This window comes from Ambystoma mexicanum, chromosome 1q (genome assembly GCF_040938575.1).
Source record: "Ambystoma mexicanum isolate Mex_15411 chromosome 1q, UKY_AmexF1_1, whole genome shotgun sequence".
Classification (NCBI taxonomy): Eukaryota; Metazoa; Chordata; class Amphibia; order Caudata; family Ambystomatidae; genus Ambystoma; species Ambystoma mexicanum.
The window spans coordinates 252,624,442-252,652,132 of NC_090922.1; the positions used below are offsets into that span (position 1 = coordinate 252,624,442).

Consider the following 27,691-nt stretch of genomic DNA (forward strand, 5'->3'; position numbering starts at 1 on the left):
AAAATGTACAAAAAAGAAATAACCAAAGCTAAAAAGAATACCTTCAATGACAGGATTGAGAAAGCTAAATCTAACACTAAAGAATTATTCTCCATCCTCCGTGAACTGGAATCCCCAATCCAACAGATAGACAATGCCCCAAAGGATAAAGCATGGTGTACTAACATACAAAATGCTCTATCGAATAAAATCTCGTCCTTACAATGCAAAATTGCTAAAAAAAAAAAAGGTGACACGTGCCCAGCACAGATAATAAAGGATGCAGCTAGAGACCTAGCCCCCTTTATCTCCAAGCTGATAAACTCCTCATTTAAAACTAATACAGTACCGGCCAATCTTTAAGAATCATGGGTCCTCCCCACTATCCCCACCAATTAGACCCATCACCACCATGCCATTTCTACCTATTATTTTAGATGGAGCTGCTTACGTACAAATCCAGGACTATCTGGAAGCCAACCACCTTCTTGGCTCACGACAATCGGGCTTCCGCCCTCTCCATGGCACTGAAGCAGAGCTGCTAGACCTTAAGACACAAATTGAAGAATTAAAGGATAATGGAAAAATAGCTTTGCTACTCCTACTGGACTTGTCAGCAGCATTCGACCTGGTGGATCATGCAGTGTTATGCAACCACCTCCAATCTGCCGCCAACTTTACTGAAGATGCTATAGCTTGGGTCCAATCCTTCTTAGCTAACTGGACCTTGAGAGTCTACTCTACTTCAGCCTCTGCCGACCCTATCAAAATAACTTGCGTGGTCCCACAAGGCTCCTGCGTCTCCCCTACTATGTATAATATCTTCACCAAGCCCTTTTTCGACAAGTTGGACAGACTGGGTGTCACCTACACTAACTATGCATATGACACGAAGATCCTCATACCCCTTTCGGGCAACTTCGAGGCGGACTCAGCCTTGGCGAACAAGATACACACCCTCATTCGGGCATGGATGGCATCCCATGGCCTCTGTCTGAATGACGAAAAACAGTTACTAATCCTAGGTTCTGTAGCCAATATCCAAAAACTTAGCCCAAACTACACATCCTTTAACATTGATAACCACCCTATCAAGGTGATGTCTGTAGTTAAAACCCTAGGATTCTACTTAGACTCCTCTCTCTCTCAAAAAGCAAGTCAACTCCCTCGCCTCATCCACAATTTATACTTGCAAACTCATCAGAGCTTCCAGACCATACCTCTCGAGAGCTAGCTGCACTACTCTAGCCAATGCTCTTATGTTAATATTAGATTACTGTAATGCCCTGTACTCAGGAGCCAACAAATATATTACAGATAAAATTCAAAGACTGCAGAATAACGCCCTGGGGGCAGTATTGAACATTCCTTACAGAGAGCATATTACTGTATTCAGGAAAGAGGTTAACCGGCTGAAAACATCAGACCGAATTCTCCTCATAGCAGCATCCCTCGCATCCAAATGCCTGAATAACCTAGCACCTCCATACCTAATGGACAAAATTACTAGGAGAATAGCTACCCGTCCCATGAGATCTGCCAACTCCTCTATGTTGGAGATTCCCAGGTTCAAACGCTCGACAGCGGGAGGAACCAGCTTCCCTATTGAAGCGGCACAATGTTGGAACAAATTACCAGCTGACCTTAGACTAGAACAACCCTACACTAAATTCAGACATAAGATTCTCAATTGGCTACACATCAATGACACCTAACTGACGTTTTACATTCCTCTACGGTCCTTACATGACCCCTGCTCTGCCAAATCACACTGTACTTTGGTTAACCATGCACGCATGGTTGTCTGCTTTGTCATTTGTATGCACCATGAATATACGATGACGTAGACATGTAAAGTTGTATATACATATGTGTATATGTATGTGCGCGTATACTGATACTCATGTTAATGCTTCCTGACTTACCAAGACTATTGCTATGTACTTGATGTATCTTGTATTTTGTTCCTGGCGCAATCACCTGCTCTATGTATTGCTACCTTTGCACTGTAACTAAGTTTTTAAGATTTCTTAATTCTGTTGCGCCTGTCTACCCAAGGGTTTGGTGCGCATTACCAACCAACCAAACAAATAAATAAACAATGAAACTGCTCCTAGCTCAGAAGGAGGAGACCTGCAGAGTTCGAAGCTGAAACTCAGAACGGTGACCAGTGCACACCAGAGGCCCTGGACGGAGCTGATCAGCCGACAGAATGGACCAATGAGATAATCAGTCCAGAGGAACAGGGCTTCACTGGAGGCAATGCTGCAAGTCTTCAACAGCCGTCCACGGGACTTCAACTGGTGGCAACTCTTTGTAGTATTCTTGGCTTGAGCGATTAACTCAATCTGCAGGCTGCAGCAGTCATTCTATAATCGTAGATTTGAGCCAGGGTCATCTGCTGTCCAATCCTGGATGCCCTCTTGCCTCGCGTCTGCCCAGCAACAAACATCACCCTGGACAGAGTGTGGATTGGGACCAGTCAGTCCCATCCCCCGCATCCAGCCAGATGCAAACACTCACTTTACCTGGGAAAGCCAAAGCTTTGCCTGGGAAAGGGCTTGCCTTACGTGGGGGTTTCCTAACCTGAGAAGGCTGGAAGAAGTAAAACATGTGGCACAGTCAGTCTTAGTATCTGGTACTACAAAAAGGCATGCAGTAAAATGCAGAAATGCACAAGTGAAATATAAAAACCACGGCTGAGATATATCCGGTGCCAACAGCCTGTGTTGGATAAATCTTGAATACAACAAAAATGTTAGTAAAAGAAAAAGGGATACAAAGTATCTCTGCTTTCATGTGATGTGTGCCAGATGCAATGAATTTCATAAATGTATACAGGGCCTCAATTCACTGGTACCCTGACTCACAAGGGCCCCAAAAAAAGATGAGCTAAACAAGTGAAGCAAAAAAAGGCTTTACTTGGCTTCAAAAAGTCAAGTCTGGAGTCCATCAATATCAAAACACTGGGGGGCTCCATTGATGCGAAACAAAAATATTTCCTAACACTTTCCATTGTTTGATACTCGCCTTACCTTGGTGAATCCGGGTAGGGCACTATTGTCTCTGGGATGTGGAGGCCATAGAAGCTTGGCAGGTTGAGTGGGTGGCCAAGTATTCTGCTGAATGTTCTTTCCCACAAACACTTGGTTCTTCGGCATGACAAGCCTGCTCTCTCTCCCTCCTCCTTCCCAAATGCCTACTTCCTTACCCATCCTCTTAAGTCTTTTATTTGCTCGGCTTCATGTGTAGCTAGTGCTCAGTTCAAGATGTCCATCTCTGTACTTAGCCTTTCTGCTACCTGTCAACCTCTCTTCCAACTCTTTTTGTGAGCAGCATTAACTTTACATCGCAATGAGGTGGCGCTGTGGAGCAGCCCAAGATGGCTGCCTAGCCTCTGAGCTCCGTGTGGGATCGGCGAAAATCTGCCTACATCTGCGGCCACAATGTGCGTTTCGCTCCCGTTTTCATAGTGCCGCTACCCTACATCACCGTGCTGTCTCCAGGAGAACTCCGGCTACTCTTCGTCCCTGGGAACCCCGGACTGAGCCTTCTGCCGGGGCGGCCCTCGTCCTCGCGGAGGCCGCGGTACTGACCCGGATCCCGCCCCCGCCTCTCGGCCCGCCTACCCCTCCTGGCGATCTGTTGGGCGGACTGCGGCCCGATCGTGATCCCCGAGGCTGCGCGGCGAACCGCAGCTGCGTCTTCTGGGCGAACTGTCTCACCGGTGATCTGCTGCTGGGGCCGTCGCGGGAGCGCGCCCCGGCCTCGCCTGCCCATCCGGCTGTGGGCCTTCCTCGCCGTCCCCCGCAGGGTGTCGTGGCCCCTGGGGAGCGCGGAGCGGCTCCCCCCGAGGTGAGGAGTGGCTGCTCATACCAACTTGGTCCCCTCCAGGAGATGACCGGCTTGTCCCCCTTCTTTCCCCCGCTGCTCCTTTGCGGAGCACACCCCCTATCCGTCCATCCTTCCTGGGGGGGCGGGCGGACTGCGGCCCGACCGGACCCTGGGTTGTGTGGCGAGCTGCGGCAGCCCCGTCCGTGCGAGCTGCCACGTCTGCAGGTTGCTGCCGGGACCGTCGTTGGAGCGCGCCCCGGCTCCCAACATCTCCCGACAGGCTCCGCTCCCTTGTGGCGAGGAGCGGCCGTCTACTCACGTCCTGCTGGGGGCAGTGCAGGGGCCCCTCCCTGGAGAACTCACGCCTGGCCGTGCGCCCCTCGACGTGGGCTCTACCCGGGGCGCGCACCTCTTGCCCCAGCATCCTGGTAGACACTGACCTCCAAACCCCTGTGTGGCTCTGGTGTTTCGGCGGGGTGGCAGGCGGGACAACAACTACTAAGCCAGATCCCGCTTCCTCACCTGTGCCGCGACGCCACCCCCCGGATCCATCTACTGAGGCGGCTGACCCCGTGGTCCCAGCACCTTCCCATTAACAGACCCTGGAACCACCTTGCTCCAACATACCAGCTAATCTCTGCCTACCCGTGCCCCTTCTGAGCCCTGCTCCCATCTCGGCTGGGGTAATCCCAACATCTACAGTCTGCACCCCTGACCTGGGACCACACTCTTCCCCCCCCCCCTGTGGCCGGGCCCTCTGTCTGCGGACCTAAAACAACAATGCCTGGCAAGGTCAAGGGGAACCATAAGGGGGGTGCCATGGACAGATTCGCTAAAGCTGTCCCGAGGGGAGAGGTGGAACAGGACTCGCCCATTCAGGATGAACTGGAAGTTGACCATCACCCCACTCCCGCACCCCCAGATCTGGCTACGCTTATGGAATCGATGGCCAAAAACTTTGCGTCTTTTCACGAGAAATTAGACGACATCAATGCCAATGTTGCCTCCTTAAAAACGCGGGTGGATCAGGCGGGGACCAGAATCAGCGACGCTGAAAATCGTATATCCACCATTGAGGACGAAATACATGTACTACAGGACACAGTGGCATCCCTATCACGTGACATGCGCAGTGTGAAAGCGAAGTGCGACGACCTTGAATCGCGCTCTCGCAGAAATAATCTGCGGATCGTCGGTGTCCCTGAGAATGCCCTTAAGGGACGCATGGAAGACGCTGTGGAATCCCTGCTAAAGGACCTCCTGGGCAACCCAGTCCTGTCCCCATACTTTACCGTTGAGCGCGCTCATCGGGCTCTGTCACCGAGGCCCAAACCGGGCGACATCCCAAGACCCATTATTGCCAGGATCCTCAACTATCGGGACAGAGACCTCATCCTCCGGCTGTCCCGAGAGAAGGGGGACCTGCGCCTCGAATCTCATACTATAAGGATCTTCCCGGACTTCTCAATAGCGGTTCAGCAGGAGAGGCGTCAGTTCATCGGAGTTAAAAAGCTGCTCAGAGAACGTAACGTTCCGTATGCCATCCTGTTCCCGGCTCGCCTCAAAATCACACATAATGGGAAACTTTATTTCTTCACTGTTCCAGAGGAGGCTGTGAAATTCATTGAGACGCACCTACCGCTCCCCAACCCAGCGGGAGCCCCGGTTGATGAGGGGTAACACGGGCCGGACACTATTTCTCCATCCAGAACATCTGACACCTTGAACGTGCATATGGAAACAGCGCACTACAGATCCATCGCATCAGGCTCCCCCAGCGCCTGACCGGGCTGAGACTAGACCAAAGTACGGCGGACAATGCTCCCCCTGCGGCGCGGAGCATCGTATTGTCTACGAACCCTAGAACCTCCCTCATTCTGGTCTCTCCCGCAAAGCTCTGCTGGACATGGGCTCCTGTCTTTAGATCCGCCCATCGCAGAACCTACTCATGACAGCTTAGGCTGTCCTACATCTTTGTCTAAGAACCGCCCACACGGCTACAGCACACCTCGCTGCAATGGCAACGGTTTTGGTTTATTGGTTGTCACTGCTTTGGTGCCCCTGTTGGGCACAGAATGGGCTTTATCCCTGTTGGATTTCGCCCTCCGAGCTCCACCTCTCGGGGAGAATCGGACCTGTTGGTGACACATTTTTTGGGGGGCAAGGGATTTACACTGCAAGTTGGGGGTGGGCAGTGAGGGCGGGGGGAGGTATGGTTGGGTACCTGGGAAATGTTTTAGAAAAAGGCAGTGGCGGAATGGCAGGGCGCTACACACCGGCTCACCTATATTTGTGCATGCTCACTTTCTTATTTGAAATTCAACAAATTTCGTGGGATGTACATTAAAACCGTAGAGATGCATGCAATCGTCTCAATCACAATCACCCTGGGATTGGGGGTTCTGGAGACAGAGTTTGCGGCACATGGTGGGGGGACACGGGCGTGAGTGTCACCTAGTGGGAGATTGTCCTCCATGGGTATTGTGCTTAGTGATATTCTTGTTTGATGCGCTAAGATGTCAGTGACGATAATGTCATGGAATGTCCGAGGCCTAAGTAATTACACCAAGGGCCGCAGGATCATGGCTTATGCCAATAGACACGGCTGCAAGGTACTGCTCCTGCAGGAGACACACTCCACTGGTCCACTGGCCAGAAGCATTGCGCCTACCTGGGGACCCTACAGATATTTTACCTCTTATTCCACACGCGCCAGAGGAGTCCTAACATTGATCCACAAGTCTCTTAAGTTTGTCCTCCATAGGAGCTATATAGATCCTTGTGGGAGATACATTGTGCTGTACTGCGCCATTGCCAATAGAGATTACCTACTTGTAAATACTTATGGCCCCAATGTCGACTCCCCCGAATTTATTGACCAGGTGGTCTCCATACTGCTAGGATACACGGATGTGCAAATCATCTGGGGTGGGGATATGAACTTTATTCTGGACACCTCCCTAGACAGGACTGGCATAGCACCCAGGCCCCCGTCGGGCGCAGCGCGCAGACTCCCATCCCACTGCAAGACACTTGACATTCATGACGCATGGAGAGCTCTACATCCGTTAACACGGGAATACACCTTTTACTCATCAGTCCACGACAGTTCGTCCAGGATCGATCTATTCCTACTATCTGGTCCTATGCTAGGCAGGGTTTCCAAGACATGTATACTCGCTCGCACACTATCTGATCACTCACCGATCCTGTTGTCTGTTGACATGGGCATGCCAGCCCCCACTATTAACACATGGCGCTTTAAATCGGCCGCCCTACAGGACAGTCTTTAGAGCGGACATACTTGCAGATATCCAGTCCTACTTTGACAACAACTCACCACAGGACACCACCCGGGGGATCCGCTGGGACGCCTTCAAAGTCTTCATTAGGGGGGCGTCTATCTCTAGGGAGTCCGGGGTACTCAAATCCATAAGAGCCACCCTATCACGCACTGAAACTAAGCTACGAGACCTGGAACGGGCCCACCCGGCCTCCGTTGACCCTGGTATACTCTCCCAGATCAGTGAGGAACTCAAGACCTTCAATGAACAGGCTAACAGCGAAGTGCAGTACTTCAGTCGTCCACAGACTGCACGGAAATACGGTGAGGGAGATAGACCCGGCAAAACACTCGCTGCCCTGGCCAGGGGGGAGTGGGGCCAAGCCCACATTACCAGTGTTAAGGATAATCATGGGACGACTCAGTGGTCCGACCAGGACATACTGGAGGTCTTTACAAGCTTCTACTCCAAACTATACTCTCAACCCCCCGAGCATAGCGAATCCCATATGCGCGAGCTTTTAGACCAGATACCCACCACTATCATCTCCCCGGCAACGAGAGAACAGTTGGATTCCCCCATTACACTAGATGAGATAGTGGAAGCCATATCTAGTCTCCCGAAGGGGAAGGCGCCGGGCCCTGACGGGCTTACGGCTGAATTCTTTCAGGAGCATGTGGCCATATTGGGACCCGAATTGCTTGAGGTGTGGAATGAGGCTCTCCGGCTGGGTTCCTTCCCTCGTCTCTACGTGAAGCCGTTATTACGGTTCTCCTCAAGCCTGGCAAACCAGCCGATGACTGTGGTTCGTATCGGCCCCTTTCACTCATGAACTTGGATACGGAAATCTTCGCCAAAGTGCTCGCCAATCGTCTCATTCCCATTATGTCATACATGGTACATGAAGACCAATCCGGCTTTGTCCCTGGTAGATCCACATCACACAATATTAGGCGGCTCCTTAACGTCATGGCTCGTATCAGTCAAAACGTATGTGCGGTGGCGGTCACCTTGGACGCCCAGAAGGCCTTCGACATGGTATCCTGGAAGTACATGTGGTTGGTCCTGGAAAACATGGGCGTCGGACCCGGGATGATCGCATACATCAAACTATTATACACATCCCCAGTCGCCAGGGTTCGCGTCAACTCCCAAACATCTGCCCTATTCCCTCTCTCTCGTGGCACCCGACAGGGCTGCCCGTTTTCCCCGATCCTGTTTGCCCTTGCCATCGAGCCCATGGCGGACTATGTCAGGGAACGTCACTCATGCAAAGGGATACGCCTCCAGGGTACACCCGAAATTATCTCACTCTACGCTGACGACGTCCTGCTGTTCGTCAGGAGCCCAGATCTCCACCTTGACCCTCTCCTTCGGGACATCACTCGTATCGGAAGATACTCAGGCTTTACTATCAATTACACCAAATCCGAAATTTTCCCCCTCACACACTCCACGCTCCAGCCGGCCACTGAATACCCACTCCGCTGGTCCCCCAACGGGATTAAATATTTGGGAGTTCAGGTGTCTTTGACCAAGGAGACGACTCTCTTGACTAGCAATTACCTAGCAGTGGCAGAATTAGCCGAAACCAAGATTGCGCGCTGGCGCCCTCTCCCGTTGTCACTTGCTGGGCGGTTATCACTGGTTAAGATGATTCTGCTTCCCAAATTATTGTACACATTCACAAATGTTCCCATATGGCCTGGCAGGAAATACTTCACTGATCTGCACAGGCTGTGTGCGCAGTTCCTGTGGCACTCCGGTGCTGTGCGGAAAAAGTGGGGGGATATGACTCTGCCCTACGACAGAGGCGGGTTCACGGCCCCTGACCTGATGCGATACTGGATAGCAGCGCAGGCACAATTTGCCACTTACTGGTACCCCGGACCCTCCCCTCGCGTCAAGCTTGAAAACCTTGCTGCCTCCGGCGCCAATATCATGACCCTAATTTTACATCGTCGGTACGTACCTGACTCACCTATAGATCCAGTCCAGACCACGCTATCAGCCTGGGGGCGGTTGTTTGCTGCAGGCTCCGCGGAACACCCATACTATAAGTGGCTCCCCGCCTGGCAGCTCCCCGGGTTGGAACCCACGAATGACATAGCTCTGGCGCGTCACTGGCGGTCCCTAGGATACCTGGCCCTAACTGACTTCTATCCGGATGGGGTGTTTATAACACCACAGACTTGGAAGCCATCCCACTCTGGTACACCGCTGGAACTGCTGCAATACTACAGACTCCGAGCAGCGTTCCGGACCGCTTGGCCTGTGTTCCCCAACGAACCCCCTGACCATCCCGCTGTTGCCTATATTGCCAACTCCGGTGGGGCCCGAGGGGTAGTTTCATCGCTATATAAACTCCAGCTCACAGCTGCCACACCACCGCCCTTACGGGCTCGGGACGACTGGGCCTCTGAACTGGGGGTCGACATTACAGACCAATTGTGGGGTAAATTGTGTTCCCATACCAGCAAGGTATCCCTGAATTTCCGATACCGCACTATACAATACAAGTTACTGAATAGGCTATACTATACCCCGCGTAGACTCTCCAAGTTTGCCCGCTCTGATACGCGGCTCTGCCCCCGCTGCGGCGCGGAAGACGCTGGCCATCTCCACATGTTTTGGGACTGCCCCCAACTTGCCCCATTCTGGGATGAGATCTTTAAAACACTGTCCGAGATTTGTGATGCGACGATTGAGCCTGACCCGATGGGGGTGTTGTTCGGAGTATGGGGTGATGAAGGGGTCAGAGGGGAGACCAAACTCTTGAATGTATGTTGTATAATAGCCAAAAAATGTATCCTTCAAAATTGGAAATGTGCTGCTCCTCCCACCTTTCAGAAATGGCTGAATCTACTGACCTGGTCCCTAAACTGTGAGGAAGATTATATTACTACTCTCCCATCCCGTTCCCGGCCAAAAAACATTTGGACTGCCTTCAACAGTTATCTTAACGGTCTTGATGTCCCCTCCTCCGGTGTTGGTTCTCCCTAGGTCTCCACTGTTATGTACTGAATTCTCTGCAACACGGTTATGCTTTCCTCATCTTGGGGGTCATCCCTCGCTGCCTATGTACATCCCCATGTATTGCATTTGTCTTGCACTGTTATCTCATAATCGGCCTAATGTGTGTGTATGTCATCTACCACTGCCAGCAAAAATAAAAGTTTAAAAAAAAAAAAACTTTACATCGCAATGTGCCTGGTGAGGAAGGAACCTTCATAAGAGAATAACCGAGGAGATTCAAGGACACAGGAATGTGCGAGGCCTGGCTCTGATGGAGTATTTTATTTGCAGAACACAAATTGTGCATTATTGAACGGTCTATTAGTGAACAGAAGTCGACTGTGTATTGTGGACACCTTGAACAGTTAGGTATGATGAATTCAGATAAGTAAGGGGGGGATGTTGTAGCTGAATAGAATGTGGAATGTAGGCAAGGGAGAATGGAATGTGGAAGGTAGGGCTGGAGACAGCTGTAAGGCAGTTAATATGAGACATTAAAGAAGTAAGACCTAATCCATGTCTCAGCGTCATCATTAATGTTATGGAAGATATGCATGAAATCAGGATCACAACACTCAGAAGGGCGACAGCTGCTGCAAGGTAGCCCAGGAGAGAGCTGGTCAGTCTATTAGTTGGTCCAGCAATACTTCCAAAGTCTCAGAAGGCAGAGATCCTCAAGCAGTGGTTGAGGATGGTTGTTCCCACCAGTCCAGGGGTCGAAGCACAAATGAGGGTCACCTTGAGATTAGGCAAAGGAGAATGGATTCACCAGAATTTCAACAGAGTGGGTGCTGGTCTGCTGCAAGGGTCGTCCTTGTGTAGTCAACTGGCTACTCTTCTTCATAGACGACTTGGCAACCTTTTATACAAGATTTGAGCTTGAAGCCTGCCAAAGAACACTAATGGTAAGGATCATTCAGTCAGGATGTGCACTGGGACCAGACAGTCCCAGCCCCCACTTCCAGCCTAACACAAACCACACATTTGCCTGTGAAAGCTGCTGTGTTCCCCTGGGAAGGCCATTCCATGTATGGCACTTTCTGACCTGAGAAGGCAGGAAGAATACCAATGGACAAAATGGCCAAAGGACTAGCGAAAGTCTCATGATTTGGCCATTTTAGGGTGCGAGACTCCCTTAGTAGCAATCTGTAAATGCAGAAGTGCACGAGTAAAAATACAAATATATAGTAGAAAAATATCCGCTGCCACCAGTCCTAAGCACAACAAAAAAGTAATTGCAGAAAAAGATAAGGATACAAAGTATCCTAACCACACTTCACTTTAAGGTGATGTGGGCAATTGTAACAATACAAGAAATTCACAAAGAGACACAAATCGTCTCTCAGTACTGACACGCTAAGGGACTGGTCGGGTTCCCCTTAAGAAGGGCTTGGGAAATAAAGCATAAGGCCCAAAAGTCTGGACGGGAGTCTAAACAACGCAATAAGAAAGGGTGCCCCCATAGAAGTCTATGGGAGGAAAACGGCTAAAAGAAAATCTTTCCCAACAAGCACCACCCCTGAGGATGTCTTCCTATTCTTATGTAGGACTAGGGGTTGGCCTGTGCCTTCTCTTGGAGGGGTGTGGCATCCTCTGGTTATCACTCCCTAGTGTCCCTTAGCCTGTTCTTAACTATGGATGGCTGGATGGCTGAATGACTATCCAGTGTCTCTTCCTAATACATGGCCCTCTCTTCCCTTTTGTAGATATAGGTAGGGTTCCTCAACCTTCATGGGGGAGCCAAGCGTGCTGGTTCCGCTTGCCATTAAAAAGGACAGTAGCTACAGAGTGTCCAAATTCAGTGGAAGAAAAACCAGTGTGCTTTGGGGATGTGGAGAGCCTGATTTCCCTTAACCCATATGGTCTCTACGTCCCAGGTGTATGAGCTATGCCCCTTAAAGGGAACGTGCACCTAGTTGGTGCCATGTGACTATCTCCTACCCTGACTTGGGGATCCTACTATCCCCATGCACATCATCCGCTATCTAGGGGAGGCACTTGGCCTCCTCGCTCACCCTACTTGTATCACAAAATGTATCCATTCCTTATTGTCTGGCAATAAGAGTGAGTGCATTCTCTTCTTACTTATCCTTTGTTTCATATAGCAGTGGCTTTTTTACGGAATCTGTTTTTTTTTTTCTTCATATTTTGATTAGTCCATATCAAAAAGACAGTCCAATAGATTCTAGGTTGAGCTACATTTCAGGCAAACCAAAGTGGAGGAAGGTGATTGTCATGAGATGGAAGCACTGTGGAACGTACCGTTTTTACAGTGTATACCAGTCACTTTATCAGGTGAATTATGCCACAAGCATGCCCTGAACTTTACAGATTTACAGCTGTTAAGCACTTAGATGTTTCAGAGACCAACTCTTGAGAATGTTGAGTTGCTTCTGCTTGCTATTCTAGAAAACTCTTAAACTGCATAAAAAAAACCAAAATATTGCACTCCTATAATTGTTCGATACCTGGTCCATCCATAAGCTCAGGATCCCACAACCCCTTCTCGCAGGTTGTTTTATAAATTGCATTAATGCAGCAGGCTATAGCTTGCTAAGTGTTCTTGCAAGACCAGACTCTATGTATAGCGTGCTTCCAATGTTCTTTGATTATAAGATACTGTGTGTTCTAATTTGGGTAGGTTATGAGAGCAAAACCTATTTCCGGGTCTTCATTTTTTTTCTCTTACTTTCTCATCTTCTGTAGGAGTTTAGGTCATCAATACGTATGAGTCACAGCACCCAAGATGCAAGACCACTACATGCGACAAATCCATCTTCCAGCTTGCCTTGGTCCATCGGACGTCGGGTGAGAGAGGCATTATGATAGTTACACCACGTCCTTATCTACCAGCGTTCCAAGTAACATTTCATCAAAGAATAATCACTTTCAAGAACATAGCTTTCTGATTGGTTGACACATTGCTTGACACATGGAATTCTTAAAGGTGTACTCCAGTACATTCCATAAATTGGAGTCGCCTTTTGTTTTTCCGTGCTGCAAAAGACTTATTTGGTTTTAGAGATGCACAGGTAGAATAATGCATTATAAAAAAAGATTTCAAAATGTCAACTGAAATTCACTTTCTTATTAAAATGTTATTGTTTAAAGTGTGGACCTAGCTCAAGTGCAGCAGAGCACTGTACAAGGTTTGGATAGCCAATGTTTGGACTAGCAATTTTTAACAGTAGCGCAGTACTGCGAGTTACATTCTGTGTGTCCATTTAGATTAATCCATGGTCGGGTGCTGTTGAAAAATCCACGTTTTGAGAGATTTGTGAAATTGGAGAATTGTGGGGCATTCAGAGTCGATACTGGGATGCAGTTCCAGAGGGTGGATGCGTGACGAGAAGGATTGTTTGCAGGTCCTCTCTTTGCAGACTAGTTCTGATTCGAAACTTAAAGCCAAGGCAATTACAATAAAGAATGCAGATTTCACACAGTGCTATTTGCTAACATGAATAGCTCCTTAATGAATTGGAAAGGCCCATTTTAACAGTCACAAAGTAGTCTTTACAATTGGACATTTGAAAAAGTGTAAGGAGCATAAATCACAGTAGATAACAGGGTATTGTAGTCATTTATATAGCGCCATTTTCCCATTTGTATCGTCTCAATGCACTTCATGGTTGGAATGCTCTTGGGGGACCGAATTCCAAGTATAGCAACATTCTACAGAGTTTAATTTAAGATGCGTGTGTGTATTCTGCCAGGATTAGGATTTAGGAGGCTGACTGGCTCCAGTTAGCAATCCAGAGGTCAGACACGTGGGTGGGTGCTGTTGGTGATTTCAGATGGTGCTAGTGCAGGAGACTCGATGTGTGCCTAGCTAGACCAAAGTTTTACGTAGGTTGTCGCTGTGTTCTAATTGCAGAGGTGTTAAGGCATGTAAAGGTTTTAAGTATGGATGGCTATGCGAGCTGCTAGACCGGATTTGACAAAGCCATAGCTGCATTCTAGAGTGCATGGATGGGGAGCCGTGCCTGCGGCATGTGTCCACGGAGGTGGTGCGATTCATACATACTTTAGACTCCGACAGATTTATTTTTCTTCAGTGATGTTTTCTGAGGACTCTCAAGATGGTAGACTGGTCGGTCGAGCACATCTTCTGGTGGGGTTAGCATACTACCTTTGGGAAGCACATGGCAGGTGGCATTCATTCAGTGCAATAGGAAATGCATTAGTTTAAATGGATCTTGCCACCTATGGCCTAAGACCAATGGTGGTGTTCCCGTCCCCAACGGAAAGAACTGTCTAAGTGCATCTTGATGCATCTGTTTACCCCAAAGCCATCAAGGTACGCTCCATGCCCAAAAGCCCCTGTTGAACTGGAGGATTTCCTCTCTACCCCAGTGAGACCTATGGGTTGAGTTTTCCGAGTGCTTGGGCAAGCCCCTTGATAATTTGGTAGGGACATCCAACTGTGTGCGACCATAGGTGTCCCCATTTCAAACTGGTATAGCTATAATTGCTATCTTTGGTGGTCCGTCTGAACGAGCATTCTGTCCAGACACCTTTAAGCGGCCACATCCAAGGAGCAATCAGAATTACAGGAGTTGTTGGGTAACCAGTTTGCGCTGGTTATGGAGTTGGTGGTCCTTGCAGAGGGGAGGGCCCAGAAGGACACGGCGGGGTGATGTATGACCGACTCTATGGGGTGGTATGTGGGGGAGAAGGGAGAGTTTATCACGGTGTGCTGCTGCGAACACTGCTGTCATCCGCGGTGGTATTGGAGATTGGGTGTTTTGTTTTGTCTGGGCCAGTACTTGTGTGCGATAACTATAGAGTGGGTGAGGGCTCAAGAGGGAGGAAAAAGACAGGTTTTGAGGGCCTTTCTGAAAGCGAGGTGATCGTAAATGCTGCGAATGTGGATGGGCAGAGTTCCAGATGGTGCGAGCTTGGATGGAGAAGGTGGCTCCGCCCAGTCTGGTGCAATTATATTGGGGGATAACTAGGAGAAATGCTGTGCCGGATCTGAGTGTCCTTGAGGGTTGGTAGCTTGTGAGCTGTCTTGAAGGACTTCCGGGCCGGTGTTGTGAAAGGCATGCTGAGTAATGCACATGGCTTTAAAGGTAGTATGTCGACCAATAGGGAGCCAGTGGAGGACTCTGTGTGGGGCTGATGTGTTCTCTGGGAGGGAGGCCAATGAGCAGGCGTGCCGCAGCATTTTGGATTTGTTGCAGTACCTGAAGTTGGAACACTTGTGTACAGGCGCGTTATAAATGACTTATCATAATGTTGGTGCGCCTAGATAAAGGCAGTTTGCATAGTCTAAGCCTGAGGTGAGGATGGCAGAGATGCGGTGAGGATAGCTGAGGTATGGGAAGATACGCCTGAGGATGCATGGGTGGAAGAAACAGGTTCTGGATATGAAGTTGATGTGTTGGAGAGGGATGGATCTGTGTCCAGCGTGTATCAGAGGTTTTTCAGCAAAATGGAGGTTGCTGGGAAAAGGGGGCCTAGAGAGTGAGGCCAGGGGATAGGTTGGGAAAGGAGCATGGTTTTTCCACAGACTGGAATTTCTGTTTTTCCAGGGTTGATGATGATGTTAAGTTGGTTGGTTGTCATCCAGTGGTCGATATCAGAGAGGCATGATGACCGATCTGGACGGGTCGAGACAGGCGATTTTGGGATTTTAAGGATGATCTGGATATCCTCTGCGTAATTGTAGCAGGTCAGATTGTGGGAGCGGATGAGAGTGGACTGAGATGGATCTTGAAAAGGAGGGAAGATGGGGATGTTCCCAGTGGGATCCCTTTCAGCATTGGGCTGGGTGCAGAGGTGAAAGGGTATAGGAGCATGATTTGTGAGCGATTATAAATGGAGGAGATCCATGTGAGAGCAGTGTCTTTGATTCCTAAAGAGTGTAGCCTGGAGAAAGGTGTGGTCAGTGGTGTCGAAGGCGGAAGAGAGTTCAAGGATCATGTGTACAGTGCACCTTTCCGCTTCCACTGTTCTTTTTAGGTCGTCCCAAACAGACACTAGGGAGGACTCAGTCCCTCAGAGGGGGCTGAAACCAGATTAGGCAGGATCGAGGAGGTTTTTGGCTTCGGTAAAGTGGCAAAGTTGCTTGTATGCTGTGCGGCCAATGAGTTTGACCCTGAAATTGGTGTTGGAAATGGGCCGGTAGTTCTGGGGAAGGAATGAGTTGAGTGTAGGTTTTTTGAGGAGGGGTTTGATCCAGGACGTTTTGAGACTTCCCGGATGATTCCCGAAGATTCCCAATGTGAGGAATTGGTTAAGGATTGAGTGTGCAATAGTACCTGTGCAGGTTGAAGTTAGGATTATTTTAAGGAAATTTGACGGGTAAGGGCCCTCGGGGAATCCTGATGGGGGCAGGCTTTGTGCTAGGAACGAGAGGAACTCCTGGTGTGAGATCAAGGTGAACGAGGTGAAGAATTGCATTGTGGGGACGGGGGGCTGGGACAGGGGACGAGAGGAGGGCGTGGAATTGGAGTGGGCGTTATTGCTGTTTTAGAGGGGATGTCAGTATCTCACTCGATAGCGATATTGTGAAAATGTTTGGATAAAGAAATTGCATAGGGATTGAGAGTTAAGTGGAAGAGGGTTTGAGCAACCTGGCGGTTTGAATTCAGAGATGATTCTTTGCAGTTCTTTGATTGGGTTGCAAGAGTTCAAGATTCTGTTCCCATAGAATGTCTTTTTGATTTTTACGATTTCCGATCTGTAGGCACTTGTTCGTCTTGCCAGGGAGATTTTGTTTAGGTGGGTTGGATAGGTTCTCCAGGTCCGTTCCCGATGGGGCATGAGAGTTTTCAGAGATTTGAAGTGATTGGTGTACCATCTGAGTGTGGGGCCTGATCTCTGAGAGGTCTGTTTTGTTGGAGTGAGGGGTGTGAGGGTGGTGGAGAGCCAGTGGCCAAAGAGTTTGGGGGGCTTCCTGGAGGGAGAGTACTGGGAGTGAGTTGAGAAGGGAGATGGCTAGATAGGGGTGATAACTTTGTTCCATGGTGGGGTGAGGGGGCGGAGGTTGGTGGTGGCCAGGCGTAGCCTTGGGAGTGGGCCAGGGTTGAAGGTAAGGAGAAGATTGCGAAGTGATATGTCCATGTCAGGGGGCATAGTGGCAGAAATGATCTGTCTGTTGCGCTGAAAACTGCATCGAGGCTTTGGCCTGCAGCAGGGGTGGGCACATAAATGTGTTGTCAGGTTGCGCGCTTCTAGATTATCTGTGAGAGAGTGGGTCATAGGAGTTTGTAGGGCAGTCTAACCAAATGTTAAAATCACCTAGAAGGGTGAGTGCTGGGTGTAGATTGAAGGTAGTTGACTGAGCGTCGCTATGTGCGCCTACAAAGTTTTTGTTGTAGCCAGGGTTGTCAATAAATGAAAAGGAAGCTGTGGGAGCTTTGGAGGCTTAGAGTTTGAATTTTACAAGTAGGGATTCATAGTCTGTGGTGCTGATCAGCATTGAAATTTGGTGTTTGTGTCGGATTGCTAGTCCACCACCTCTTCTTGCTCTGTTGTGAACAGTCAGGTTGTAGCCACTGGGGAAAGTACATGTGTACAATGGGTTCATAGCCGTCAGCAAACCAGGTCTCTGTGATGAAAAGGATGTCTGGGTTTTTGTCAAACTAGGTCACAAATGTTAAATTTGTTTTTAGAGACTGACCTGGCATTGATGAGAATGCAAAAGATTTGGTGGGATGTGGGATGTAGAGAGACGGTAGGTGTTTCTTGTAGCAGAGGGAGTGGAGATGTGGGCTGTACTGGAAGGCATGCGCTTGCCCAGGTCGCAGTGGGGATTGTTGGAGTGGGGATCGAGGGGGGCAGGGTGGCAGGGTGAGGTAGTGGCGTGGTGAGGTCGCCAGTAGAGGCCATGGGCGGTGTAGGTGGACAGAAGGGGAGGAGGGGAATAGCGCAAAGACTGTGTTGGGAGCAGGAGGGGGAGGTTTGGACGCTATTAGAGGGGGCAAGGATTGGGATCTGGGTTGGAGCACGGATGATTCTAAGGGGGCGCTAAAGGTGGCCGAGGCCTGGGTCTTTTCTTGCGGCCCACTGGTTTTGGGTGAGAGTGTGGGGGGTCCGGGGGAGAGTTGAGTTTGGGATGTTGGCAAGGGCTGCCCTTGCTTCACTAGGTGAAGGGAAGTGAGAATTGGGGAGAGGGGGAGCTGTTTGTCGTTCAGGAGAGATGAGATGCATGGGTGGAGGCGAAGAGGTGGCAGGGGATTGCAGTGGGAGGGTTGGTTGGTCTGGGTAGGTAGGTGGGCGGTGCGAGATGCTCATGGGGTTGATGTTTTCAACTCTAGCTCTCCAACGTGCCGCTCTGGCTTGGGTGGAGCGAGTCTACATGGAGGATGGAGCAGCTAATTTGGGCGGTGTGGGGCATGGTGTCTATTTTTTGGGTGAGGGGCATCTTTTCATCTCAAACAGGTGGAGTAATGCATGCCTGTGCATGAAGTTAGAATATACCTGTGCATTGCATGAGTTGAGTGTGTGGAGTGGTGCACTCTCCTCCTTGCCCTTCGTTTCCTGAGAGCCTTCTTGTAGAGAAAGAAAAAAGAGCGGGGAAGTTCTGTGCCACTATGCAGGAGTACAGCGGTGGGGTGGAGGTTGTGTCGAGCCACAACAGAGCCTCTCTGAATAAATCCACAGAATGACACGGTCAATATGTATAGAAAACTGGTATGTCGAGTGCAATCAGTCCTGGACCTAGAATTAATTTATTTTGAAGAAATAAACTGTACGTTTAAAATTGACTTTCATATTGTTTAATAACTTTAGGTCTTATGACCTTCGGACGCATTGACTCGAGTCAGATTTTGGGTCTTTTAACAAAATGAAATGTAGTCCAAGTGGGGTGGTGTGACCTTCTCTGACTGATTCCTTGTATCCTAGGGTTTCAGACCATTCAACGACTTGTGCAGTAGCACCTGGAGCGTTCCAAGTGCCGAATGGGATTACCAAATACATGATGTCCGGGCCAAATAATCTGAAAGACTCAAAGAATATGTCAAAATTCTACTTTATTATCAGTTTAATAAAGTAGGGAAACCTGGCGAAGAAACAGATTGTAGCTCACACACACATCACATTTCCATTATACAAAAGGCTTGATACCTCGATGTACGTTGGCTATGGTGTCGTCCTTCGTAGCAAACAGTCAAACCTATTGGGCGGAGGGATTTGTTAAGGGAACATATATACTTATACTCTGTATAAGTAACATCATTGGCTGCCCCTTATCTGGTAGGCATGCCTTAAACACCCCCAAACTACGTAAAATACAGATAATAGCATAATACCAGCAGCGGACAGGCTTCTGCAACAATGTATGGTACACCATTACTTATTCCCTCATGATTGGTTGGCATTCTTCTAACCTTGGACTTTCGGCTCATTAGCGGCACGTAAGCAACGAAACCCAGGTGCAGGGGAACAATGTCATACAACTGTCTTTCTTAGCGAATTAGTCTACCATCTCTCATCAGTTAGGCCCTAATCCAAGGTTTGTTTTTTGTAGTTGACCTTGCTGGCAGTTCTCTTCCTCAGAACTTTAAAGGGAGTGAAGGTACATTGCTATCGCTATCTTCACCTGGAGCTTTATTAATAGGCCACATTTCCTGGTCTTAAGAGACCATGATTTTGTCCATTCTGTCCTTCTATTTAGTGCTATATGATTCAATTATATTGGGTGCCATTACTCCTCTTGGCCTCTGGAGACTTGGTTGCTCCACCCTGCATGCACCTTTCTGCATCTTTGATTTTTCAATACTTGGCACTCATAATTATTCACTCCTTTACTTAATCTGAGAGGAATGTGTTTTAGGCACATGGCTTATCCTCTTTTTTTTTTTTTTTTGTCCTCTTGAAACTCAGGTGGCCAGCCAGAGGGATCTCATGTTGCAACTGTAGGAATGTTGTCCTCACCTCCTGGGGTACTACCAGTCTATTGTAGTCCCCTGTGGTAGACTCAGTAGGTTGACTGTAGAGAAGTGCATCCTCCCAGTAGAGCCTATGCTTCACTGGCTCTTGCCCTTCCAGCTGGGAACGTGTCTGTTGTCGCAGACCTTCTAAAGAGGGGCACTCTTTGTCCTCTGCTGAAGTCTGCCCTAGAGGGTCCACCTTCTGCAAGTAAAGTCTGCAGGTCAGGATGGTCTCTAGGATCCAGCTCTCCAATGCAGGAAAGGATTTCCTCCAGCTCTGTCACCTGCAGCTGCTTCCTCTGAATTTGTTTGGTCCTCCCACTCAGCATCAACTGGGTAAGGGGGTCACAGGTATGACCTGAGACTGTCTTCTCGGGATGTCCTTGTTTTGTGAACAGGTTTTGTTTTCAGATCTTTCTTCTTCCCAGAGAGCTGGATTTCTCCTTAGTCTCTCTTCTCCTCTTAGAAGTGGAAGTGTGGCCTTCCCGTTGGAGGTATTGGATGTCTCCTTAACCTCAAACTGAGAGTTTAAGGTTGCCTCTCTGGCCAATCTTTTTTGCTCCTGTTTCTTTTTGCTGGGAGGCCTGCGGGTACTGGACACTACTCCGGGAGCTTTTAAGTCATTCCCCAACAGGACTTTTCCAGGCACTTCATTCTGTACACTAACAGGGATCCTAATAGTCATGTTCCTGCACTGGATGTGAGCTGGCAGAATAGCAACCATTGGATAGGGCCTCCAGCAAGTTTAGTGGTACCTTTAGGTGCCTTGGATACATCCTCCGGTTTGAAGAAGCTTTCATCAACCACTGTTATGCTAGCTCCAGTCTCTCTAATGGCAGGAGTCTCCTGACCATCTACAAGAACACTCCTCATAATATTCTTTGGTGTTCTCTGGGATGGTGTTCTACACATCCACAATCTGTTGTTCCCACTGACCCAAGGACACTAAGGATCCACTGGCTTGAACTCCAATGGGTTCTTCTGCCAGTAGGTGAAAGTGCGCATTAGCCATTTGTGCTTCTCCCTCAGGGATGAAGACTAAGGAGGCAGTGTGGACCCCTGAAGGTTTACCCTTACATCTGGGATCCCCTTTCACATGATCTACAAGCCCACATACAAAACACTTACCAAATGCTCTTAAGAATGGGGGTTTCTGTTGACCTCCCTCTGGTTTGGCACCAGATGGTTCACTAGTCCCAACACGTTTCCCATGGGATCTACTCGTATTATCTTTGTGCCCCTCTATTGGGTGGTTGGAATTAGAGTTTTCTTTACCCTCTTTTTTTTTGTGCTGTTTTCCCTCCTCCCTCTTGGCACTCACCTCCATAACAGCATCACAACCGTTCTGGGGGAGCCTAGACATGAGTCATGCAATCAAATCATTCCCTCATCTCTCTTGCAAACTATAGGTATATTCAAACATACTCAACCAATCCAACACATCAAGTTTAGAATCATACATACTTGCAGTTTCTTTTGGCAGGCAAGGCCTCTTGGAACTAGTAGACCTAGAAGACCCTGAAAGGGAAGCAGAATCAAGGGACATCTTTTTCATTTCCATTTCATGCTGCATTTCTCTTTCTCTGAGTTTCACTCCTGATGTTTGCTTTCAGAGTACTTTTAATTCAAGCTCTAATCTTAGTCTTTCAAGTGATATGTATTCTGGGCTTAGATTTGGACCTTGTATTTGTATTTATTTATTTATATTGCGCAGCTTGCCCACGGGCATCAGGGCGCATGTTTGGAAGGGTTACAATGAGAAGTTACAGAAAGGCAGTTACAGGAAGACAGTTACATATTACAAAGTATAAATATACATAGGGCAAAGAAATATACATATATTTAAAAGGTAGTTAGTCGTCCCAATATATGCAGAAGTGATAGGATTGGGACAGCATGCAGTGAGTGTTTACAAAAAGGAGGCTGAAGCTTCGTCTTGCTCATAAAGCCATTGTTTTGCTCTATTTTTGAAGGATTGAAGGGAGGGGACATTCCTGAGATCATTGGGAAGTGAGTTCCAGAGCTTAGCTGCCAGGACTGGGAAGCTCGAGCCTCTGGCAGTCTGGAGCTTGAAGCTAGGAATGATGAGTGTATTAGCTTGTGCAGATCTTAGGGGTCTGTGGGCTGTGTGTTGTTTGAAGCGGTCAGACACGTAGGCCGGTGCAGCGTTGTTCTGTGCTTTGTAACTAAGAACCAGTGTTTTGAAGGCGATGTGCCATGAGATGGGGAGCCATCGTAAGTTGCGTCTAGTGGAGGAGATGTGGGTGCGCCTAGGTATATTAAGAGCAGCCCTGATGGCGTTATTCTGGGTTAACTGAAGTTTGTCAATGTTTTTTGACTAGTTCCCAGGTAAAGGGCATTGCAGTAATCAATTTTGGATAAGATGAGAGTTCTGGCAAGGATCAAGCAATTGTCCATAGATAAGAAGGGGCGGCAAGCAGTGATTAGTTTGCACGTGTGCGCAGATGCTGAAACTACGGAGTTGGTTTGTCTAGTGAGAGAGAGGGTCGAGTCTAGATAAATACAGAGTGTTTTAGTGACCTTGATAATGTTTCCATCAATGATGAAGGCATCATATTTGCTGTCAAATTTTGCAAGTTTGGATTGAGAACCTAGGATGAGTAGCTCAGTTTTCTCATCATTTAGGCAGAGACCGTGGCGGGCCATCCACGCCTGGATGACGGAGTAAACTGCATTAAGAGCTTTGACATCAGTTACATAGTCACCAGTGATAGGGATGAGTATCTGGGTGTCATCCGCATAATTTGTGCAGGTGACACCCAGATGGTCAAGAATATCAAAGAGTGGTTTAGTAAAGACATTGTAGAGCGTAGGGGACTCCGCAAGGGACATGCGCTGGGTCAGCAGCGGCAAGAGGTGAGAAGACTCTCATGGATCTGTTGGCAAGGAATGAGCTTATCCAAGAGGTGGCTGCATCGGAGAAGTGGGCGGCCGTTTTGAGATGCTGGCAAAGGATTTGGTGGTCCACCAGATCGAAGGCGGCGGATAGATCTAAGAGGAGTAGGAGCGCTTGTTTGCCCTTGTCTTTTAGATCCTCAATTTGTGTTTTTAGATCTAATAGAGCTGTCTCAGTGCCGTGTCTCGGTCGGAAACCAGATTGCCTGAGTCCTAATAAGTTATTTTTGTCAAGATAATCTTGAATTTGGAGATATGCAGCACGGTCCAGGATTTTAGGAGGTAAGGTACCGTGGTGATGGGCCTATAGTTGGTGGGATTATTAGGGTCTAAGTTAGGTTTTTTGATTAAGGGGATTACCCAAGCATCCTTGAGGTTATTTGGTACTATGCCAGATTTAAAAGAGGAGTTGATGAAGGATGTTATAAAGGGAGCAAGCTCAGGTGCTGCTTCCTTTATGATTGGTGCTTGGCAGGCGTTGCCTTGACAGTTAGAAGGTTTTAGCTTCTTGATGATATTTTCCACTTCCCTAGTGGTAAGCGGTGAGAAGCTAAAAGGTTTGAATGGATGAATGGGGGATGAGATGTTGGAGGGTTGGGGGTTCCCTGCTGAGTCGCGGAGATGGGTTTTCTTAGTGTTAATTTTAGCTTGGAGTGTCGTGATTTTGTTGAGTAATGCTTTTTGTATGTTGGCGCACCATTCGGTGTCAGGGGTACCGGTGTCAATGGGGGCGGCTGGGGACTCTAATTCCTTCAGAATTCTATAGAGTTCCTTAGTATTGGATTGAGCTTGTGTGATCCTGTTATAGACTTCTTTTTTTGCCGCTATTATGGCTTCTTTGTAAGAGAGGGTGATGGATAGAAGGTTAATTTTATTTTCTGGCGTAGGTGAGTTTCTCCAGAGAGACTCAGCTTTGCGTTTATCTTTGCGAAGTTCTCGTAGAAGTGGGGTGAACCAGGGGTTGAGATGGTTGCGTGATTTTTCTTTGCGCTGTTTAAGTGGGGCAATGGAATCCAGGGCTTTTAACATAGCTCGATTGTAGGTGTCCACCAGAATGGTAGGGTCAGCACAGGGTGTGGAGACCGAATTTAATAGTGGTAGGATGAGTGGGAGTAGTTTCTCAGTTGTGATATCCTTCTTGTTACGAGTAAGTGTGGGTGGCGCCGTACAAGGTTTATCCATAGATGGGCAAGAATTGATGGAAAATGTTATTTTGTGATGGTCGGACCATGCACATGGTAGCACCGAGATTAAGTTAGTGCACAATTCATGTCAGAAACCCAATCCAGTGTACGTCCTTTGATATGAGTAGGTACGTTGACATGCTGGGTGAAGCCAAAGTCAGATAGGACATTGGTTAGGTCACCGGCTTTAGTGTCATTCGTGTCCAAATAGCCTAGATTAAGGTCACCAAGTATGATAATTTGGGATTTAGGCTTGGTGCTGAATGCTAGGATAGAAGAGATATCTTCTACGAATGTGGACGTAGGACCAGGTGGCCGATAGATGAGGTGCACTGAGGCAGTATGATTAGGAGAGATTGGGAGTTTGATTGAGAGTAGTTCAGCAGAGGGTAGCTGATGACTGTTAGCAACTCTTAACTTAAGAGAGCTCTTGAATATAAACGCTTATCCCCTCCCCCCCCCTCCCTTAGTTTGATTGTCACATCTAATGATGGAGTAGTTATCGGGAATGGTGAGGGTCAGGGCAGGGCCAGATGCCGCATGTAGCCAGGTTTCTGTAACAGCCAGAAAGTCAAGGTTTTCAGTCACAATGAAGTCAGCGATGTCTAGCGTGTGAGCGGAAACAGAGCGGGCGTTAATGAAAGCCCCTTTGAGTTTAGCGTGGGTCTTGGGAGTGTTGGCTGGGGAGGTATCTGGGGTGTGGGTTTAGTTGGCCGAATTGTCCCTGATGTCTGTGTTCAGGTGGTAGGACCAGTGGTGACATCTGGTTGCTAATCTTTGGTTCCGGACTGGAGTGGCACAAGGTTTGCTCCATCGGCTTGGGGATAGGCAACTGAGTAAGCGTAGTGGTGAAGGTTCATCTGTGGTGATTTTGGACCTGGCAGTGTTAGGCAAGGATGAAGTATAATCGTGAGGAGAGATGCCGTTCCGTGATGTGAGATGTGTGTTTGAGTAGTAGTAGAAGCGAGAGCAAAGCCTGGCATTCCTGATGCGCGTATGGCATGGTTGGTTCGGGGTGGGTTTGGTGGTGAAGTGTTATAGCCACAAGGCTGGCTCATTTAGGTATAGATTGTGCGATATTGTGTTGCAGGATGGAGGTGAGCACGATAGTGTTGAAGTAGTTGTGGTAGCTGGACTAAGGTGCGAGGCCATAGTGGATACAGGTTGTAGTGAGATTGAGGCCAGAAAGGTAAACAATGTAATGAGGTGATGCTTGTGGACTCAGGCTAGGAAGTGACTGAGGCATAAGGGCAGGTTGTGGAAGAGGGTTGCTCACTTCCTGAGATTCCCCTCCCCCTTCTTGCAGATTGGAGTTTAACTCTAAACTGTCATCCTCCTCATTCTCTTCCATATCAATTTGGTTAGGTGTTACAGGCCTACTTCCCATACTTTGGTAACTTAACCCTGTAATAACCTCACTTTGTCTTCCTTTCAGGGCAGACCCCTTGCTTTACATAAATCTTTCAATTGATCTAAAGTCAGTTTAGTAAGGTCTGTCTCATTCAAGTTACCCATACTAGACATTGTTACACAATGCTTAGCTTTTTGGTGGAGCTTAGCCTTGTGGCTGGTTTAGTTGTGCACAAGTGCAACCAAGTCACTGTAACCACTCTACACCAATCCCACCAGTGTTGGGTAGGAATTGGTGCAGTCACATTGTGTGAGACTACACAAGACTTATCTGCTTGATATTGGGTAACCCACCTTTTGGTGTAGGTCTGTACTACGCAAGTTGGTAGTGTGACTGAGCAACCAGGCATATCTCAAGAGGGGTAAATGTGAGCTGTACAGATGAAATGATTCAATACAAGTAACACTACACTCTCAAGGTTTCAGTTATAAATATACATTTATTTCCACATCAGTTTTAGTTAAGCATTCTTTAAAAAGGGCAATTTGTTTGTAAAAGTCAAGCAAACTTTGGAATCACTTTACAGAGTCAAAGTTGGTGAATAATCTAACGTTTCTCCTGCATCCTGAAGTGACTTCAATAACAAGGATAGTATTGCATTTATCTTCAACACTAATCTACTGTTTAGACTCTGGTTTTCAGGAAGGAAGGGTTAGGGAAATAGAAAGGTTATAACATACTTTCTCATACCATGGAGACAGTTTGAATCATCTAATGAAATCTAGGTAAGCCTTTCCCAGCAGTAAAGTAGGAAGGGTGCCTTTTAAGGAGCCAGGACAGCCAAAGTTATTTGGACTATGTCAAATGTTCAGATGCACTTCTTGGATAAAGTCTTTCACAAAGTCAGATCGTTCAAGAAAATCACTGAAAGGACAAAAGCTTTTAAGCCTGTGCAAGGGGAGTTGAAATCCACTCCGAAAAGGTAAGCCAATGTACTTCTCAAGTGAAAAAGCACAATTTATGGCAATAAGGTAAGTACCCCAAGCCCACCACAGTACCTCTGGTTTGAAGAAAGTGTTCAGATGGATTCCTCCTTGCTACAGCCAAGCAGACCCTTGTTCCTGAGCCTCAGTCGTGAGGACAATAGAAAGGACGTCTGGCGTGCTCCGGTGGCCGTACTCGGGAGAAGACTTGTCAGCTACGTTGTTTCTTAGATTCAGCGGCTCTTTGTGGGTTCAGCGCCTCGCAAAGAGCTCTGATGCAGAACGAATATCCTGATTGAACTATCCTTCCTCCTCGGTCCTGGACTCTGCTGATGGGACTTTGGATCAGGATTTCCTGCTTCTGGAGTGTCCTTAGGAGGCTCCTGGAGCTTTTGGCCAGATTCGTTCCATGATTGCACTTTCTAATGGACACTCGACCCCTGGCATTGGGCTCCTGCAGCACTGGAGAGGCACAGCAAGTCGGGGATTGCACCAAAGTGGAGTTAGTCTCGGGGCTAGTTTGTCCCACCAGTTCAAGGGGAGAAGTCGTTCAGTCCGGAGCGTCTCTGTCGATGTGAAAAAGAGGCCGGCACAGCAGCAGGGCTTCACTGAGCACTTCGAGGTCCAGGAGGTTGCAGCGGGCTTCCCTTCACGATTTCTTATTCAGATGTTTCTTCCAGGGGTCAACTCTGCCTGTAGTCCCAAGAACCTTGGCCTTTATGCTCGTTCTCATTCATTCACAGCCCTAGGCTGTCAATCACCCAGAAGGGTGGCTGTCATGGTTTCATTCAGGCACACCTAGAGACCAAGGACAGGGGTTTCGGGTCCCACCCTCACTTCCCGTCCTTCCACACACACTGGAGCCAGGGTCGGGCTTCAGAGCTGAAGCCCACCAAAGGCAAAATGCACAAAGGGCTCAAACCTGTCTGAACTTAACACTTACAGAGTAAAAGCCAAGGAAGACCTTCCAAACCGAAAATGTTCAAAAAAGAAGACTGGGCCATTTTGACAAAATGGTCACCCATGGGTGCTGTACTGCAGCTGATGGTTCAGCCTGCAGTAAAAATGCACACTGGTAGTAAAAAGTAAACCACTGCCACCAGCCATTTAAAGCAGTAAGGGGAACAAAAAATGTTGCAATGTTAGGATAAGTGGCTACTATGTAACCCCCCAGCGCTCCACATAAGATGGTGTGTGCTGGACCTACAAAGTAAAAAGGTAAGTAAAATCAATTTCAGCTTACTATTCTTGGGAACAGTAGTTC

At 48.2% G+C, this 27,691-nt stretch overlaps 1 protein-coding gene across 1 annotated transcript in view; it reads left to right on the plus strand.

Moving 5' to 3' along the window:
* CIBAR2 (CBY1 interacting BAR domain containing 2) overlaps nt 1–27,691 on the plus strand; it is a 274,308-nt gene that overhangs the window by 207,600 nt on the left and 39,017 nt on the right. The window contains exon 8 of the mRNA XM_069638286.1: nt 12,819–12,920. Coding sequence (XP_069494387.1) covers nt 12,819–12,920 — 102 coding nt within the window. The remainder of the gene's footprint in view (nt 1–12,818; nt 12,921–27,691) is intronic.